This window comes from Anarhichas minor, unplaced genomic scaffold (assembly GCF_050575085.1).
Source record: "Anarhichas minor isolate MPS153535 unplaced genomic scaffold, ASM5057508v1 ptg000070l, whole genome shotgun sequence".
NCBI lineage: Eukaryota > Metazoa > Chordata > Actinopteri > Perciformes > Anarhichadidae > Anarhichas > Anarhichas minor.
Window position 1 is genome coordinate 99,589 of NW_027466516.1, and position 21,007 is coordinate 120,595.

General features: G+C 43.0%; 1 protein-coding gene across 1 annotated transcript in view; it reads left to right on the forward strand.

The window, feature by feature from the left end:
- The window catches only part of grin3bb (glutamate receptor, ionotropic, N-methyl-D-aspartate 3Bb), a 35,981-nt gene that overhangs the window by 12,123 nt on the left and 2,851 nt on the right, over positions 1-21,007 (forward strand). Inside the window, exons 2-6 of the mRNA XM_076079097.1 lie at positions 8,234-8,880; positions 10,443-11,535; positions 12,775-12,920; positions 15,237-15,352; positions 17,690-17,841. Of these exons, the coding sequence (XP_075935212.1) occupies positions 8,234-8,880; positions 10,443-11,535; positions 12,775-12,920; positions 15,237-15,352; positions 17,690-17,841 (2,154 nt within the window). The remainder of the gene's footprint in view (positions 1-8,233; positions 8,881-10,442; positions 11,536-12,774; positions 12,921-15,236; positions 15,353-17,689; positions 17,842-21,007) is intronic.

Here is a 21,007-nt window from a genome sequence, read left to right on the forward strand (position 1 = left end):
CAAACTAAAGACAAACTGAAAACAGACTGAAGATAGACTAAAGAGAGACTGAAGAGAGACTGAATATAGCCTAAAGACACACTGAAGACAAACTGAAGACAAACTAAAAACAGACTGAAGATAGACTAAAGACGAACTAAAAACGGACTAAAGACAGACTGAAGATAAACCGAAGACAAACTGAAGACAGACTGAAGACAAGCTAAAGACGGACTGAAGACAGACTGAAGACAAGCTGAAGACAGACTGAAGACAAACTAAAGACAGACTGAAGACAGACTAAAGACAGACTGAAGACAAACTGAAGACAAACTGAAAACAGACTGAAGACAGAATAAAGAGAGACTGAAGACAGACTAAAGAGAGACTGAAGACAGACTGAAGATGGAATAAAGACAGACTGAAGACAAACTAAAGACAGACTGAAGGCAAGCTGAAGACAGACTAAAGACAAACTAAAGACAGACTGAAGAAAGACTGAAGACAAACTAAAGACAGACTAAAGACAGACTGAAGACAAACTGAAAACGGACTGAAGACAGACTAAAGAGAGACTGAAGACAGACTGAATACAGACTAAAGACAGACTGAAGACAGACTAAAAACGGACTGAAGATAGACTAAAGACAAACTGAAGACAAACTAAAATCAGACTAAAGACAGACTGAAGACAGACTAAAGAGAGACTGAAGACAGACTGAAGACAGACTAAAGAGAGACTGAAGACAGACTGAAGACAGACTAAAGAGAGACTAAAGAGAGACTAAAGACAGACTAAAGACAGACTAAAGAGAGACTGAAGAGAGACTAAAGACAGACTGAAGACAGACTGAAGACAGACTGAAGACAGACTAAAGACAGACTGAAGACAGACTAAAGAGAGACTGAATACAGACTGAAGACAGACTAAAGACAGACTGAAGACAAGCTAAAGACAGACTGATGACAGACTAAAGATAGACTGAAGACAAACTGAAATACACAGTTTTGTAGTAGTTTCATGGTACAAATACTGTGAGGAGAGGAAACAGAGGTAAAGAAATGAAAACAAAGATTCAGGCTCCATCTGATGAATCGTGGACAGATGAGGAGACAACGGGCCGCTGAGACAGAAGACACTCGTCTCTTTCTAGTTGTCTTGTGTCTTTTTGTCGTTCACGCCTTCGAGGGAATTATTGTACTTCTTACTTCAATACATGTATTTATAATGAGAATGAAGTACAACGCAATGCTTGTTCTCCACTGCTGTACTCCGATGGAGTAGTTTAGTCTGGATCCTAAAAACCAGGTTTCATGAATGTGAAGCGAGGAACTTCGTGCATGAGGCTCAGAATACACTCACAGTATATTTTGGATGCAGTCTGGAGAGTTTCTCACATCATCACGCAGTTTCCTAAACACCACAAATCACCATGTTTTTCTTCCTTTTCTCCTGAAGAGCTCCTTCATCTCAGGACGGACTGTTGCAATAACTCCTCCACCAGAAACCAGTCTTTGATCAGAGTCACTACAGGGTGCTAGAACCATATTTGTGAGATTAATCCGGAGTCCTTTCACTCAGAGCCAAACTACCTTTCCTAAATCCTTCATGCTGCTTTGACTCTGAACAGAAACCAGATCAGACCGCGACTGTGAGAGAAACCAGATCCACATTCAGACCACATGAACTTCAAGGTCTTCAGATCGTTGTAATGTTACACAATTCAATTTATTTTGTTTAGCCCAAAATCAGGAATCACAGATCACAGATCACAAATCCTCCTCAGAGTTCTTTACAATCTGTACACATGCGACATCCTCTGACCTTTGACCCTCACATCAGAACAGGAAACAGAGGAGGAATCATCACATTGCCCACATTGCCCAACAACATTATTTTTGGGTTTGTTTTACATCTTGAGTCAGTTTAATCCAGTGGCGGGCCGTGCATTTCATACCTGGGCCTTCACTGCTGTCCTGCAGCTGAAACACCTCCTAATAACCTCATGATGGCGCCACAGCTTAAATTGTAGGAAATATAATGTTTTCTGCGCTCACTAGGAGACAACAGGCTGTGTGACCTCTGAACCGGAACAAAAAAAACCACAACAAAGAACCGCTGAGGCCCCGCACTTCTAGGAGGCTAGGCTAACTAGCTTAACAAACAATAACTCCGCGCATGACGGTATGCTTCGTAATTGACGGACAATGCATATAGTCCAAATCTATATAATTAACACAATGACAAGAACAAACTCACAAGAACCAGTCACATATATTCATATGACAACAGAGCAACAAATCAATCCAGCAGAGCTGCAGCGGCCCACCTCCACACTGGAGGGCCATTCAGATATTAGATGTAAATACAAACACAGTTGACTTAAAGACAAACTCCATCCTCCTTTCTTTGTTGACTAAGAGTTTAATCCGGTTAAATCCCAACTCACTAATCTGTTTCTCCTCCTTCAGCCATTGAGTGTTAAAAAAACAAAGCAGGTAAAATAATAAATAATCTACACCAAGCAAGATGCTAAACATGTCATAACTTCTTCATATCTTTCAATTTGAACTCTCACTACTCCGACTAAGCTCTGATGTTAAATTAAGTTTGACAATAGTCACGTGCTCGCCCACTGACCAATCACAGCACACGCTGCACCTCACTGCAGAGCTGCACCTGGACACTGAGCTGCATGTAATGCTGACGTACTTGTAGGCCAGCTAGCAGCTCTGACACGTCAAAGAATACGCCCAACATGTCAAACTAAAGATCTGATTGGTTGAACACTATGACAATCAACAATATCGTCCCCATTCACTTAAAGTGCACATGGATGCACTTGTGAGTCTGCAGGCCTCGGGCCTCTCTTCTTACCTAGAGACACAGAGGTGAGATCTGATTGGATAAAAGCTCTACTTAAAACAAGCTGCACTGGAAGCAGAGCAACTGAGGAAGACAGTAGCTGTGCAATGAGAACATAAGATAATGGGGAAAATATGTTTATAAATTATAATACATGTCGTGTATTTAAGAACAATTATTAACTTATAAAATAGATATAACTTTGTGATTCTGTTTAGCAGAGAAGGCTTTGAAGGCCCACCACTGGTACACACTGTATACAGCAATGCTTGTATTTCTACTGGTAGTGATGACATCTTAAGGAACAGTGAGTATTGAAACTATGAAATATTTATTGGGAAAGTGGATGGATGGAAATCAGGTTTGTGTATCAGATCTTTTCATCTCTTGTCCTTTTTATATTTAATTCATATTTTATTGAATCAACTTCTTTGATCTCGTTTCTGTTTCTGTGTTTTATTGATCCTCTGTTTCAACACATGGGCAGAAACTTTACTTTAGAACCAACGTATGTATTAGAAGTAGTTTCAGTATTCCTGACGTTCTGTACAGAGACACTTGCTTTAATGAGAAAACATGAAGTTTCTCAGTGTTCAGGTTTAGTTTAGATACTAAAGGAAAGTTTATTTGTACAGCACATTTCAACAAGGTAATTCAATGTGCTTCACATAAAACCATTAAAAGCATCAAAACTAGTTGTAGGAGCCAGGTGTGGCCTGTGTCATTCTGTATGCCCTTTTTTGTCACTTCCGGTGCACTTCCGGTGATTGAGTCACGTGGTGCTGGGAATAGCCACAATGGGGGTTTATCAGCTGTCAGAATTAGACTAGGGGAAGGATTGGAAGGAGAGAGGGGTGAGAGAGGGAGCCTTATTTTTTGTTGACCGCTATTTCACGCTATTTTTACACGTTATTCACATTAATATTGACAAATGATTGAGTTATGATTGTATGCCATCTAGAATCAACGTTTATTTGTTGCCCACAAATAAACACTCGAAACTCATCCACTGGATTCCGGAAGTCATTTACGTTACAGCCAGCATGTCTGCAAGTTTAATCTCCCCTGCTTAGCCTCTCGGTGACTACTGGAAAGTTGCTCATAGTCACCTACACTAGTGCTGGGCAAGTTAACGCGTTATTATCGCATTAACGCATTCATTAATTAATGCCGACAATTATTTTATCGCGCGTTAACGCAGTTTTTTAAAATTATTAAGCGGACATTTGTAACACAAGAACCGGCCGGCCGACCGGCCGCAGGCAGCGAGCGGTGAACAGCTGTTTGTGTGGCATCACTTCCTTCTCTTCCTGCTGCTGCTGCCATTACTGCCATGGTACAGACTCCCTCCAGGTTCCCTTGCTTCACCTACATTCCCCTGGGTCCTAAGTCCCTCCATGTATAGCTTCTTATCACCCTCTATGTACCAATGTACATTTATAACAAATACCATACATATTACGGTAATCAGCGTTGCATATGTGTCTGACCAAAATACCAAAGAAAGCAAAAAATAAATGATTCATTTAAATGATTGTTTTAGAGTTTTTAAAGTGTTTTGTTTGTAATATGTATAATAAGCATCATTTAGTTATCACTACTGAGAATTTAACAAACATAAAAACATGACGTAGATAGGTTTGCAGTTTTCAAGAAGTATATTAAAATATCATCTCTTACACACATGAAGATAAAGTTATGAACACCGGCTGAATATCTATGATCAGAATCATTATAACTGTGTTATAACTGCTACTGTGTAAAGGGAATACTGCTGCTAACAACAACCTGATGTGTTTAAAGTGTTTACAAACCAAATGTTATTGACCTGTTGTTCATATAGCAGTACTTTCAAAATAAAAGTGCACAATACACTACTTTTGAATTCATTATTGAACTTTGCGCATCACAATGCGATTAATCACGATTAAAAATTGTAATCGTTGCCCAGCACTACTATATATATATATATAACCTTTATTTAACTAGGAAGTCACATTGAGATTAATAGCTATTTTGCAAGTGAGAGTTAGCCAAGACAGGGTCAAATAGCAGCATCCAACACATGACAGGACAACAACATCAGATCACAGCCACCTGTGATCAAATCAGGGAGAACCAAAGAGCTGGTGGTGGACAAACACTGTCCTCCTGCATCAGGGAACATCCAGGGAATGGACACTGAGATGGTGAAATCTTACAAGTACCTGGGTATTCACCTGAACAATAAACTGGACAGGACAACACAACTCTTTGACTCTTTATACAAGGCCTTAGGAGTGGGGACAAGGCCTTGTATAAAGAGTCAAAATACAGGTTTAGCAAGGCGGTGAGAGATGCTAAACGACTGTACTCTGAGAAACTGCAACACCAGCTCTCAGCAAGTGACTTTGCTTCTGTCTGGAGAGGTCTCAGACAGATCACCAATTACAAGCCAAAAACCCCCCACTCCATGAATGACCTCCGCCTGGCAGATGAGCTGAACGAGTTCTACTGTCGCTTTGATAGACAATGGGACAGCCCTGACTCCATCCCCCACAGCTCCATCAACCAGCCCCAGACCACCAGGTCCCCCTCCCCCAGCCCAGCAGGGGCCCATGCCTCTGTACCACCCATCCCAGTGTCCCCCCCCCCCTCCCCAGTAACGACTCTCTCTATTCGGGAGAGTGACGTCAACAGGCTTTTTAAAAAACAGAACCCCCGCAAAGCAGCCGGCCGGGACTCTGTCTCACCCTCCACCCTGAAGCATTGTGCAGCTGTCTCCGGTATTCACAGACATCTTCAACACCTCCCTGGAGACTTGCCACGTACCAGCCTGCTTCAAGGTCTCCACCATCATCCCCGTCCCCAAAAAACCTAGGTTCACAGGACTTAACGACTACAGGCCCGTCGCCCTGACCTCTGTGGTCATGAAGTCCTTTGAACGCCTGGTCCTGTCCCACCTAAAAACCCTCACTGACCCACTCCTGGACCGCCTGCAGTTCGCCTACAGAGCCAACAGGTCTGTAGACCAGGAAGGCTCAGCAGAGGATGTACTTCCTGAGGCAGCTGAAGAAATTCAACCTGCCAAAGACAATGATGGTGTACTTCTACACAGCCATCATTGAGTCCATCCTCTGCTCCTCCATCACGGTCTGGTATGCTGCAGCCACTGCCAAGGACAAGGGCAGACTGCAGCGCATCATTCGCTCTGCCGAGAGGGTGATTGGCTGCAATCTGCCGTCCCTCCAGGACTTGTTCACTTCAAAGGACCCTGAAGCGAGCAAGAAGGAACGTAGCCGACCCCTCTCACCCTGGACATGAACTGTTTGTGCCCCTTCCATCCGGTAGGAGGCTGAGGTCCATCAGGACCAAGACCTCACGACACATTAACAGCTTCTTCCCGTCGGCAGTCGGTCTCATTAACAGAGCCCGGGACCCCCACTGACTCTGTCATCCCCAGGACAAATTCCTACCGGTATTACACTCGACACTTTTACACTACACCTACATCTCACTTGTTTATAGTCCTGTTATCTGTTCGTTTGTGCACTTTATTTTATATTCCACTTTATTTTATATTTTACTTTATTTTATATTTTTCTGTAAATTTTAATATGTTTCTACTTTGCACTGTTGATTGTTGTTGATTGTTGTTAAATGTTCTGCACCTCCCGTCATGTCAAATTCCTTGTATGTTCAACATACCATGGCGATAAACAGTTCTGATTAGAGCAGACTATCTGCTGAGGAGACTCGGGTCTTTTGGAGCTGCTGAGGACTTTTTTTGACTCTTTTATGGAGTGGTCAGCTGGACCAGCAGCTTCTCCACTGCTGACAGGAGGAGACTCAACACACTGGTTAAGAAGCTAGCTGTGTGCTGGGATGCCCTCTTGATCCAGTGAAAGTGGTGGGAGAAAGGAGAGGTGGCTAAGCTATCATCCTTGATGGAAAACATGCACCTTCCCCCAGGACTATCCTCACCATGGTTAACATTCCCCAGGACTATTGCCACCATGGTTAGCCTCATCATCTTCCTGAGCCCATTGGCACATTTTAAAGAATTACAGAGGGATTGTTGTAATTCGTTAGGCTTAACAGAAGATTCAGCTTTGCCCGAACCCATCTATCATGGTGCAATGTGTGCTCATTCTGACAACTCAAGTGTCATAAAATGTGAAGGATTTTGGTCAGCGATGCAGCAGAGCTAAAACAACTAACCTGTCACCATTTAATTTGATGTTTTTCAAACTACTGTTTGTGAACTACCTGAGATGGATTCAGGTCAACACACGAGGGATTGAGAACATGAATCCAATCAACATCAGGAAGTGACCCTTTGACACAGAGGATTATTGTTTTGGGGTTTGTCATGTTTAACATTTTAAATATGACTTCTGCTTTAGTCAGTGATTTCCTACATTGCCCAGGATGCCCTAGGACAGACCCGACCCGACCTGGAGGGCTGGTTGTATTCATTTGTATTGTGTTGAGCAGAAACAGTAACGAAGACTCAGCTGGCTTTTATTTTGTCCTCAGGAAACGATTCTTGCTTTAATCTGCAGAAACACAAACACTGTATTGTAATAAAAGTTATTTCTGTGTAACACAGATATTACAGATCATCGTTAGTCCTCGTCATCCTCCTCTCCTTCATATGTCCTCTGTCTCTGTGTGAGGGGGGGTTTGACATGTCCAGGGTCTCTATGTTCTCCTCTGTGTGTGTGTGTGTGTTGGGGGGGGGGGGGGGGTTGACATGTCCAGGGTCTCTATGTCCTCTCTCTGTGTGGGGGGTTGACATGTCCAGGGTCTGAGTCCTGATTAATTCCTCCTTCTGCATAAAGTAAGTAAAAAACTTCAGGAAGTTCTGAAACAATGAGTCCATTCATTCATTTGTTCATTGACAGAACATTAATTATCAACTACTTTTTTATCTATTAATCACACAACACCCTAACCCTTGTTATTGATCCGTGTCTCCATGAAACCATATTGAAGACAGAACCATGTCTTCATGAAGAAGGAAGTCAGCGATGAATATTAATAATGTCTCTGTCATTGGTCGTCATTAGAAACTAGATTATATGAACTCATTAAGGAGTTCTCTTTCTGCTTATATTTATATTTTTCACTAAAACTCACTGTGTCCTTCAGGTTCTCTGATGGTTCTCTGATGGCTCTTTAGTGGTTCTCTGATGGCTCTTTAATGGCTCCCTGATGGTTCTCTGATGTGTCCCTGATGGCTCTTTAATGGCTAATTGATGGTTCCCTGATGGTTCTCTCTTGGTTTGTGGAGCGTTGCTCTCCAGAAGTAGAATTGTCTGATATCGATTGATATCTGATGATTTGTTCTGACATGTTGTTCTCCTTCTGGTTCTCTTCCTGATTCTAACTCCTGGTGCTACATAGAATCGGTTCCACCTGCAGATGGCGATGGGGGTTCCGGAGTCCGGTCTGGCCAACCTGTTGCTGACGGTTCTGCAGCGGTCTAGTTGGAGAGAGGGTACCGTGGTTCTGTGTCGAGGCTGGGAGGAGGCTCGGGGTCTCCTGCGGCTGCTGGACAATGGGAGTTGGAGCCTTGCATCATGGGACGGTGGGGGAGGAGTCACCTGGCACGTGCGTGCCCTACTGAACTTGACACAGTTGGCACATGACGACACTCAGATCCACGACTTCCTGTCCCGACACTTCCGACAGAAGCAGCCCTCGCCCGCGTCAGTGCTGCTGTTCGGAGCGGACCCCCAGTGTGCGGCGGCGGTGCTGCGCAGCGCTCAGGACCTGGGCCTCACGTCACCCATGGTGCACTGGGTGCTGGGCCAGCCCCTCAGCCCCGACGCGCTGCACGCCATCGGGCTGCCTCTCGGCCTGCTGGCCTACGGAGAGGTGGAGAGGAAACCGCTCGACTTCTACGTCAGCGATGCCCTGCAGCTCGTCACCAGGGCCATCGCAGCGGCAACCGTGGTGAGACCGGACCTGGCTCTGATCCAGAACATGGTGAACTGCTACGACAAACCCAACAAACATGAGGTGCCGTCCTCCGGACAGTACCTGTCCAGGTAAGAACACATTTCTTAGTGTTCTGAGAAACGTAATAATAATAATGACTTCTTCGGTTATTTAACCAAAAGATAAAATATCTAACTGACCTCAATGTGTCTAAACGCACAGAAATGATGAGTCTCCTACACCATCAGTAGATTTATAATCAGTGTTCATTAGCAAATGTAATCAGTGCCAGTGAAATATTAACATGTATTCCTCATTCTAGTCCCAATGAGTTCTGATATTTCTCCAGCCAGCAGCTCTTTGAATGTTGATTATTTTCTCACCAAACTGTGGATTCAGTTGTGTTTTATCAGCAAAGTGGAGGAAAAGCCTCCATCCTTACCTCTCAGACGGGAGGAGCTAAGACTGTAGGACCCGAGAGGGGAAACACACAGATTCATTTTCATATTCATGAATGCAATCTGTGCCTTTTATTTTATTTTAATTGTGTGTAAATATAAACATGTTGGTTTTACATATATACAGTATGTGTATATATATATACAGTATATACACTTCCGTATATCGATGTTCTTCTTTTCTTCAACAATAACTATTTTAACAGAGACAAAAGGAGTTTAATTCAGAATAACATGACTAAAACGTGAGAATACCTTTGTCACATTTCTATTTTTAATTCAAGCATGAGTGACCCTCGTTCATTATGAAACCACACCCGTGCTTGCAATCGGGCACTAATTATTTTAGATAGCCAATTTTCTATGGGCCCTCTGCAGTCGCAGGAAGCACTGCGATGATCTGCAGGAAACACTGAGATCACGACAAGCCACAGGTTTGAGGGGTTTTAAAGGTTCAACTGCTGCATTCAGTTTAGTGACAGAAAAGATCAAACACATTGACAGGAAATTAAATTACACTCAGACTGAGAGATAAAAACCTCAGAGGACGGATTATCAGCTGCAGCAGGAGAAAAGAACAAAAGAGATAAAAGAGAGAGCGTGAGGAGAAACAGAAACATGAAGGTTAATATGAAGTCAGATCACAGACTCATCACACTGACGTCTGAACGTGAAATGATTTCAGAGTTATCAGTAAATATAAAGACAGTAACATCAGGTTATTACGTTTGTGGTGTTAAACTTTTTCCATGATGCTAGCACCTAAACAAAATCCCGAGGATACATCCTCTGAGGACCACGAATATTCACTGCATAGTTCAAAACAATCTGCCCAACTGAGACTGTGACTTGAGAAGAGTTGTTAAGTGTGGAACTCTGTCCTGGTTCTAGAAGCACTTTACCCACTCTGTCTGTCTGCTGCTCTGTTTTATTGTGTAAACAAATAAATCTAAATCTGATTTGTGTATTAAAAGAGACTAAACAGCCTATTTTTACAGAAAACCACGGCTTTCTGTAAAGAAAACGAGTACAAGGTTCAACCCCTGTTATTTTGCTCAACAAAAGATAATTTTGCTGTACATCAGTTTGTTTCTCTAGGTTGTGAAATCTTAGAACCTGGATATCTCAAAACCACCCAGAGAACAGATCAAACCTCATCTGGTGTGTGTGTGTTAGCTGCCGTTTTCTTTCTTTTTTGTTTTTCTGTCCTACAGGTTCCTGTCCAACACGTCTTTCTCCGGTCTCACAGGTCCAGTACGAGTCCACCAGAACAGGTCTCAGGTCCTCACCTCACAGCGTTTCCACATCTGGAGCTTACGACGGGACGCGCTGGGTCAGCCCACCTGGGTGACGGTGGGCAGTTGGGAGGGAGGCCAGCTGCAGGTGGAGGACCAGGTAGTCTGGCAGGAGGCCAAACCTCGCCACACAACAGATGGCATGAGCGGGAGGACGAAGGGCCGCTGGAGGCCGGGGATGCCGGTGGTGGGGAGTCGGGTTCGGGTGGTCACACTGGTAGAGCATCCCTTCGTTTTCACGCGGGACGTAGACGAAGAGGGCAGCTGCCCAGCCGGACAGTACTGCCTGGACGCCAGCACCAACAGCTCGGAAACATTGGAGAGATTCTTCAGGGAGGTGGCCGGAGGGAACAGCAGCTTCCTGCCTGCAGAGCACAGCAAGTGTTGCTACGGTTACTGCATCGACCTGCTGGAGAAACTGGCCGAGGACCTGGGCTTCGAGTTCGACCTTTACATCGTAGGAGACGGAAAGTACGGAGCGTGGAAGGGGGGGCGCTGGACTGGGCTCGTGGGAGATCTTCTGAACGGACTGGCAGACATGGCCGTAACCTCCTTCAGTATCAACTCCGCTCGGAGCCGAGTGATTGACTTCACCTCGCCCTTCTTCTCCACCAGCCTGGGCATCCTGGTGCGCAGTAAGGACACTGCGGCCCCCATCGGAGCCTTCATGTGGCCCCTGCACTGGTCCATGTGGGTGGGCATCTTCCTGGCGCTGCACATCACAGCTCTCTTTCTCACACTGTACGAGTGGAAGAGTCCATACGGCATGACGCCTCACGGACGCAACAGGGTGAGGGTGTTCTCATACTCGTCTGCTCTCAACCTGTGCTACGCCATCCTGTTCGGACGCACCGTCTCCTCCAAGACGCCGAAGTGTTGGACAGGTCGGTTTCTGATGAACCTGTGGGCCATCTTCTGCCTGCTGGTGCTGTCCAGCTACACCGCCAACCTAGCAGCAGTCATGGTGGGGGAGAAGACCTTCGAGGAGGTGTCAGGAATCCACGACGCCAAGGTGAGACGAACAAAGTCCTTCAAAGTACTTTTAAAAGCTTTTCTTTCAATTCCACACGTGTCTGTCCTCCAGGGAAGCCAAGTAGAACCAAACGTTGTATGTTTGAACTTCCACTTAAGCTGCATTTAATAACGTCACTCAATACGCAGTTCAGATCAAGTGACATTTTTTGACGAGCCAGCATTTCTCTGTATGACACCGTGTGTAGACTGGACCAGACAGTCGTAGCTGCAGCTCCGTCTGAGCATAAAGCAGAATGACATGTTGTCATATGAACACTAGAACAGTGACAGACAACATATTATAATGCAAATACATCTTGAAATGTATAATTCACTTAAAGCAGCAGTATTGCTCAACGACTGGTAGCATCTCTTGGTGACTCATAGGGCCTTTTTTCTGTTGTCCCCAATGAGGAGAGAGCGTATACATTATATTATATGACACTATCGTTACATTGGTGGGAGCAGATCGGTCGGTCTCTTCTTGGTCTAACATTAGATTGATGGGGACGAACTCATCTATACAAAGTCTGAAGCAGACAAAACAAACAGATGACAGAACGGAGCTTTTGCCTCTGCTGACTCTGCATTATCATTGACGTTAGTTCTCCTTTTACCTTTTCTGAAGAAACTCTCCAGTGACGTTTTAACTCACTTACTAAGCTAACAAATACTATTCATAACACTGCTTCTGGTTCTGGTCCATGGCCCGCTGCTCCACAACACCAGGATTACCTCATAATTCATTATTCAGTGTTGGAAATGTAACAGAAATCATAAACATACTGATGAAAATATCAGATGTGTGTGTGTGTTGGCTTCAGTCTTTGCTGCTGAGCGGTGACTCGTTATTCATTTACTTTCTGATTCCTGTCGTGAAATAATTAGACATTAAATCTCTTCTTTGGATCACCTGCCTCGTCCTAATTACACTTTTAATTCAGCAGCTGATTGAAGCATGAAACACGTTTGTGAGTGTTTATATAAGAGAGTGTGTGTGTGTGTGTGAGAGCTTTTTACTTTTAATGAACAGACGGCATCTTCCAAGGAAACACTGTCAGTGTCTGTTGTTTTATTGTTGTCTGAATATGTAATATACTATAATGTATTATTTTATATATATATAAATGAATCTAAATAGTGAAATTCATTATGTTTCTTGTTTCTGTAGTCAACTGTTAAGTCTAGAAATCTCTGCTGAACTGTGTCTCCTTCCTCTTCTTCGTTGGTGTGTCAGCTGCATCACCCGTCGCAGGGTTTTCGTTTTGGGACGGTGAGGGAGAGCAGCGCAGAGGATTACATGAAGAAGAGTTTTCCAGAGATGCACGAGTACATGAGGCGCTTCAACGAGCCGACAACACCCGAGGGAGTCGCCACTCTCAAGTAATAGAACAACGCAGACTGTCTCTAGTTGCTGTAGAAACCATGTTGCCCTGTGTTGAAGGACAGATCCTCCTCCCCTTGATGCCTTCATCATGTAGTAACCTTGTTGCTCTGTGTTGAAGGACAGATCCTCCTCTCCTTGATGCCTTCATCATGTAGTAACCTTGTTGCTCTGTGTTGAAGGACAGATCCTCCTCCCCTTGATGCCTTCATCATGTCGTAACCTTGTTGCTCTGTGTTGAAGGACAGATCCTCCTCCCCTTGATGCCTTCATCGTGTAGTAACCTTGTTGCCCTGTGTTGAAGGACAGATCCTCCTCCCCTTGATGCCTTCATCGTGTAGTAACCTTGTTGCTCTGTGTTGAAGGACAGATCCTCCTCCCCTTGATGCCTTCATCGTGTAGTAACCGTGTTGCTGTGTTGAAGGACAGATCCTCCTCTCCTTGATGCCTTCATCGTGTAGTAACCTTGTTGCCCTGTGTTGAAGGACAGATCCTCCTCCCCTTGATGCCTTCATCGTGTAGTAACCTTGTTGCTCTGTGTTGAAGGACAGATCCTCCTCTCCTTGATGCCTTCATCGTGTAGTAACCTTGTTGCCCTGTGTTGAAGGACAGATCCTCCTCCCCTTGATGCCTTCATCGTGTAGTAACCTTGTTGCTCTGTGTTGAAGGACAGATCCTCCTCCCCTTGATGCCTTCATCGTGTAGTAACCTTGTTGCCCTGTGTTGAAGGACAGATCCTCCTCCCCTTGATGCCTTCATCGTGTAGTAACCTTGTTGCTCTGTGTTGAAGGACAGATCCTCCTCTCCTTGATGCCTTCATCGTGTAGTAACCTTGTTGCTCTGTGTTGAAGGACAGATCCTCCTCCCCTTGATGCCTTCATCGTGTAGTAACCTTGTTGCTCTGTGTTGAAGGACAGATCCTCCTCCCCTTGATGCCTTCATCGTGTAGTAACCGTGTTGCTCTGTGTTGAAGGACAGATCCTCCTCTCCTTGATGGCTTCATCGTGTAGTAACCTTGTTGCTCTGTGTTGAAGGACAGATCCTCCTCTCCTTGATGCCTTCATCGTGTAGTAACCTTGTTGCTCTGTGTTGAAGGACAGATCCTCCTCTCCTTGATGCATTTATCGTGTAGTAACCTTGTTGCTCTGTGTTGAAGGACAGATCCTCCTCTCCTTGATGCCTTCATCGTGTAGTAACCTTGTTGCTCTGTGTTGAAGGACAGATCCTCCTCTCCTTGATGCCTTCATCGTGTAGTAACCTTGTTGCTCTGTGTTGAAGGACAGATCCTCCTCCCCTTGATGCCTTCATCGTGTAGTAACCGTGTTGCTCTGTGTTGAAGGACAGATCCTCCTCCCCTTGATGCCTTCATCGTGTAGTAACCGTGTTGCTCTGTGTTGAAGGACAGATCCTCCTCTCCTTGATGGCTTCATCGTGTAGTAACCTTGTTGCTCTGTGTTGAAGGACAGATCCTCCTCTCCTTGATGCCTTCATCGTGTAGTAACCTTGTTGCTCTGTGTTGAAGGACAGATCCTCCTCTCCTTGATGCATTCATCGTGTAGTAACCTTGTTGCTCTGTGTTGAAGGACAGATCCTCCTCTCCTTGATGCCTTCATCGTGTAGTAACCGTGTTGCTCTGTGTTGAAGGACAGATCCTCCTCTCCTTGATGCCTTCATCGTGTAGTAACCTTGTTGCTCTGTGTTGAAGGACAGATCCTCCTCTCCTTGATGCATTCATCGTGTAGTAACCGTGTTGCTCTGTGTTAAAGGACAGATCCTCCTCCCCTTGATGCCTTCATCGTGTAGTAACCGTGTTGCTCTGTGTTGAAGGACAGATCCTCCTCTCCTTGATGCCTTCATCGTGTAGTAACCTTGTTGCTCTGTGTTGAAGGACAGATCCTCCTCTCCTTGATGGCTTCATCGTGTAGTAACCTTGTTGCTCTGTGTTGAAGGACAGATCCTCCTCTCCTTGATGCCTTCATCGTGTAGTAACCTTGTTGCTCTGTGTTGAAGGACAGATCCTCCTCTCCTTGATGCCTTCATCATGTAGTAACCTTGTTGCTCTGTTTTGAAGGACAGATCCTCCCCTCCTTGATGCCTTCATCATGTAGTAACCTTGTTGCTCTGTGTTGAAGGACAGATCCTCCTCTCCTTGATGCCTTCATCATGTAGTAACCTTGTTGCTCTGTTTTGAAGGACAGATCCTCCCCTCCTTGATGCCTTCATCATGTAGTAACCTTGTTGCTCTGTGTTGAAGGACAGATCCTCCTCTCCTTGATGCCTTCATCATGTAGTAACCTTGTTGCTCTGTGTTGAAGGACAGATCCTCCTCTCCTTGATGCCTTCATCATGGATAAAGCTCTTCTGGATTACGAGGTTTCCATCGACGCTGATTGTAAACTTGCAACAGTCGGGAAACCGTTTGCAATCGAAGGTGAGACGTAGTGTTTGTGTGTGAGCCGTGTTTGTGTCTTTGTGAGGACATTTAGAGTTCTAGTTGCCGTGGTTAATGTGTTGTCCTCAGATATCGAAGTACAAACATGTCGTTCTGGGTTTTTCTCCCTCTCAGTTCCATCAGCTTTCTATTGAAACGTGTTTCATGAAGTTTCATCATCAACCACATCTCCACCAATCAGATTATCAGAACCGTCTCCCTGCAGACAGTTTAGCAGTTTAAAGATTCACTCTGAGCTTCTTCCTCCTGCAGACACTCTGCTGAAAACACACATTCTGTACACTCCACAGTATCCAGTATATCGTCTATATATACATATACTATGTTCTATATCGTCCATATATATATATTAGTGCTGGGCAACGATTTAAATATTTAATCGCGATTAATCTCATTGTTATGGCAAAGTTCAATAATGAATTCAAAAGTAGTGTATTGCGCACTTTTATTTTAAAAGTACTGCTATATGAACAAAAGGTCAATAACATTTGGTTCACGAGATGCATGTAGCATGTTTTATACTTAATGTGAATATAATTCATACTTTGTTGGTATCTTATTCTGAAAACCGGATGTTCGTCTGAAGAAACCGGATGTTGTCTCACGTTAATCTTTCCGCTAAATTTCAAAGTCCTTCGCTCGCTCCCGATCTGTGCCGTTTAAATGCGTTTACCGTGAATGTCAGCATATAGGTGCACTAACATGTACTAAGTGTCTGCTGAGTTGACCACGGAGATCTGAGTGTCTGCTGACTTTACCGCAGCGATGTCCAGTAGTCTCCAGGGAGAGCAACAGCTGGTGCAGCTTCTCTCTTTATTTCTGCCCCCCCCCCCCCCCTCGACCAGAAGCGGAAGTCGCCTTTTCTCTACGGCAACCCTGAAGGGACATATCATCTCCAATACAAAACGATAAACATGAGATGGTCTGTTACAATAATAATAAATTATAAAATACTTACCTGTTTTTTTTGTTGTTGTTTTTTTAATTATTATTATTATTATTATATATATATTTTTTCCCATCTCAAAAGGCTCAAGGACACACACACACACACACACACACACACACACACACACACACACACACACACACATACACAACTGACTATAGGATGTTTGCTGGCTTTTATCCCACTGTTCTTGTCATCCTCTTGTTGTTATGTATATGTATTGTCTCTTGTCTTTCAATAAAAAAAAACAATAAAAAAAAATTATAATAAATTAAAAAACTGCGCTAACGCGCGATAAAATAATTGTCGGCGTTAATTAATGAATGCGTTAATGCGATAATAACGCGTTAACTTGCCCAGCACTAATAAATATATGGACGATATACATATACTATGTTCTATATCGTCATTCTTAATGCTCGTCATCAATGATTCCACGAGGAATCAGAATGTTTGTTGTTTACTCTTCAGGTTATGATATCGGTCTGTTGTTTATTGTTTGTTGTTGTTTACTCTTCAGGTTATGGTATCGGTCTGTTTATTGTTTATTGTTTACTCTTCAGGTTATGGTATCGGTCTGTTGTTTATTGTTTGTTGTTGTTTACTCTTCAGGTTATGGTATCGGTCTGTTGTTAATTATTTACTCTTCAGGTTATGTATCGGTCTGTTGTTTATTGTTTATTGTTTACTCTTCAGGTTGTGGTATCGGTCTGTTGTTTATAATTTGTTGTTTATTACTCTTCAGGTTATGGTATCGGTCTGTTGTTTATTGTTTATTGTTTACTCTTCAGGTTATGGTATCGGTCTGTTGTTTATTGTTTGTTGTTGTTTACTCTTCAGGTTATGGTATCGGTCTGTTGTTTATTGTTTGTTGTTATTTACTCTTCAGGTTATGGTATCGGTCTGTTGTTTATTGTTTGTTGTTGTTTACTCTTCAGGTTATGGTATCGGTCTGTTGTTTATTGTTTGTTGTTTACTCTTCAGGTTATAGTATCGGTCTGTTGTTTATTGTTTGTTGTTGTTTACTCTTCAGGTTATGGTATCGGTCTGTTGTTTATTGTTTGTTGTTGTTTACTCTTCAGGTTATGGTATCGGTCTGTTGTTTATTGTTTGTTGTTTACTCTTCAGGTTATGGTATCGGTCTGTTGTTTATTGTTTGTTGTTGTTTACTCTTCAGGTTATGGTATCGGTCTGTTGTTTATTGTTTGTTGTTTACTCTTCAGGTTATGGTATCGGTCTGTTGTTTATTGTTTGTTGTTGTTTACTCTTCAGGTTATGGTATCGGTCTGTTGTTTATTGTTTGTTGTTTACTCTTCAGGTTATGGTATCGGTCTTTTGTTTATTGTTTGTTGTTGTTTACTCTTCAGGTTATGGTATCGGTCTGCCTCAGAACTCTCCTCTGACCTCCAACATCTCAGAGTTCATCAGTAGATATAAGTCTGAAGGCTACATGGATCTGCTGCACGACAAGTGGTACAAAGTGGTTCCTTGTGGTAACCGAGTGTTCGCCGTCACTGAGGTCAGTCTCACATAAGGACGCTCTGTTATTATTTATTATTATCTCAGGGCTCTTTCTTCAGTTCTCTACTATTTATTAAAAAACAAAATTATATGAAATCTCTGCAAATTATAGTGAAAGTAAAATCTAAATAATGGCAAAGGTGGGTGTGGGCGACTGTGGCTAAGTGGAGAGCAGGGCCATCCTTGAATCAGAGGATCGGCAGTTTGATCCCCGGCTCCGCCAGTCGCATGTTGATGTGTCCTTGAGCAATATTAGTGCTGGGCAACGATTACAATTTTTCTGCGATTAATCTCATTGTTATGCGCAAAGTTCAATAATGAATTCAAAAGTAGTGTATTGTGCACTTTTATTTTGAAAGTGCTGCTATATGAACAAAAGGGCAATAACATTTGGTTTAAACCCTTTAAACACATCAGGTTCTTGTTAGCAGCAGTATTCCCTTTACACAGTAGCAGTTATAACATAGTTATAATGATTCTGATCATAGATATTCAGCCGGTGTTCATAACTTTATCTTCATGTGTGTAAGAGATGATATTTAAATATACTTCTTGAGAACTGCAAACCTATCTACGTCATGTTTGTTAAATTCTCAGTAGTGATAACTAAATGATGCTTATTATACATATTACAAACAAAATACTTTAAAAACTCTAACACAATAATTTAAATGAATCATTTATGTTTGTGGTATTGTGGTCAGACACATATGCAACGCTGATTACCGTAATATGTGTGGTATTTGTTATAAATGTACGTTGGTACATAGAGGGTGATAAGAAGCCGTACATGGAGGGACTTAGGACCCAGGGGAGTGTAGGTGAAGCATGGAACCTGTAGTCTGTACCGTGGCAGTAACCTGCATGAGGAAGTTATGCTAATAAAGAGTTGAGTTAAGAGCAGTTTGTTCTCTCGTGATTATATGTTCATTTAAAAACACCACAATATGTCTTTTGATATTGTCACGATCCTGTAACGAGACGATGGCGAGCGTGTGTGTGTGTGTGTGTGAGAGAGAGACTGGAGGGACCGACGGTGACGAGTGAAGGGGGTTCCGGACCGGGCTTGTCACCCGGGGAGGGGGGTGGGTAGCAGCAGCAGCAGGAAGTGACGCCACACAAACAGCTGTTCACCGCCGCTGCCCGGTTCTTGTGTTAAAAATGTCCGCTTAATAATAATTTTAAAAAACTGCGTTAACGCGCGATAATTTAATTGTCGGCATTAATTAATGAATGCGTTAACGCGATAATAACGCCCAGCACTAATATATATATGGATATATATATATGGATATACATATACTATGTTCTATATCGTCTATATATATATATATATATATATATATATATATATATATATATATATATATATATATATATATATATATATATATATATATATATATATATATATATATATATATATATATATATATATATATATATACATATAGTACTATGTTCTATATCGTCCATATATATATAATAGTGCTGGGCAACGATTAAAATATTTAAACCCGATTAATCGCATTGTTATGGCAAAGTTTAATAATGAATTCAAAAGTAGTGTATTGCGCACTTTTATTTTAAAAGTACTGCTATATGAACAAAAGGGCAATAACATCTGCTGTCACCCGTCTGTCTGTTGTTACCCGTCTGTCTGTTGTCACCCGTCTATCTGATGTCACCCGTCTGTCAGTTGTCGCCCGTCTGTCAGTTGTCGCCCGTCTGTCTGCTGTCGCCCGTCTGTCTGTTGCCGCCCGTCTGTCTGTGTTGAATTTGCTGGTCGACCCTCATCTACCTGCATGCATGTCTCTTATTGTTGTTAGCTGTGTCTGACTGATTTATGTATTTCACACACTCTGCATGCTTTTATGTTTTGTGCCTCTGACGTGGATGTTTTTAGAACGTTTTTAGAACGGGCAATCCTCGGCTGCACCGTGTCCTGTGTCGAAGTGTCCCTGAGCAAGACACTGTACTCCTAACTGCTCCCCGGGTGCCTGTGATTGGCAGCCCACTGCTCCCTATATATACAGGGATGGGTCAAATGCAGAGAATAATTTCCCCACTGTGGGACTAATAAAGGAATGTTTCTTCTTTCTTTTTTAGTGTCTAACAGCTGCATCATAATATTGTCTTTAGTCCATGTTTCTATTTTAACATAGTCGTCCCTCATTTGATTTGCGTTGTGTGTGTTGACTTTGAGAGCCTCTGTGTTGTCTTGTTAATACTTGACAATGTATAAGAGTCTCCTGAGTGATGATAGTACGTAGATTAATATTCTCACTTTGTTCATTGTATAACCTTTAAACTTTAATCTTATCTTCTGTTTTTAGGTTGATTTTGTAACATCTGCCTCTTGGGACTACAGATGAAAAATAGCCTTTTGGCTTTAACTCTGGCATATTTACAGAAATGTTTTTATTAATGTGCTCTGTCCCGTATCAAATAAACCAATAAATGAAAAAATCATTCAGGATTAACTACAATAACTTTATTGAGCCTCACTTTTCATCATCAGGTCAACATGTGTCCAATACCAATATCAGCTGTACGCTTTGTTCACTGCTAATTAGCTAATGCTAACATGCTAATGTCAGATGGTGTACATGGTAAAATCATACCTGCTAAACATCAATATGTCAGCTTTGAGTGCATGTTAGCATGCTTGTGTTAGCATGCCTATGTTAGCATGCCTTAGCATGTAGTACAGGCTCATAGAGCTGTAGAGTTCTAGACTGGTTTCCTACAAAGAGTTGGCTTTAAGTTTTATATAACAAAATAAACAATATGAAGGGCAGCCCTGGCGGAGGCCAACACCCTGCCCTTTGTCACCGGTCCTGTTCGTGACTTTCATGGACATGATATCTAGGCGCAGCCTCGGGGCAGAGAACGTCAGGTTCGGGGGTCTCGGGATCGCCTCTCTGCTGTTTGCAGATGATGTGGTCCTGTTAGCCTCCTCGGATCATGACCTCCAGCATTCACTGGGGCGGTTTGCAGCCGAGTGTGAAGCGGCGGGGATGAGAGTTAGCACCTCCAAATCTGAGGCCATGGTTCTCTGCCGGAAACCGGTGGATTGCTCCCTCCAGGTGGGGACGGAGTGCCTACCTCAAGCGAAGGAGTTTAAGTATCTCGGGGTCTTGTTCACGAGTGAGGGTAAGATG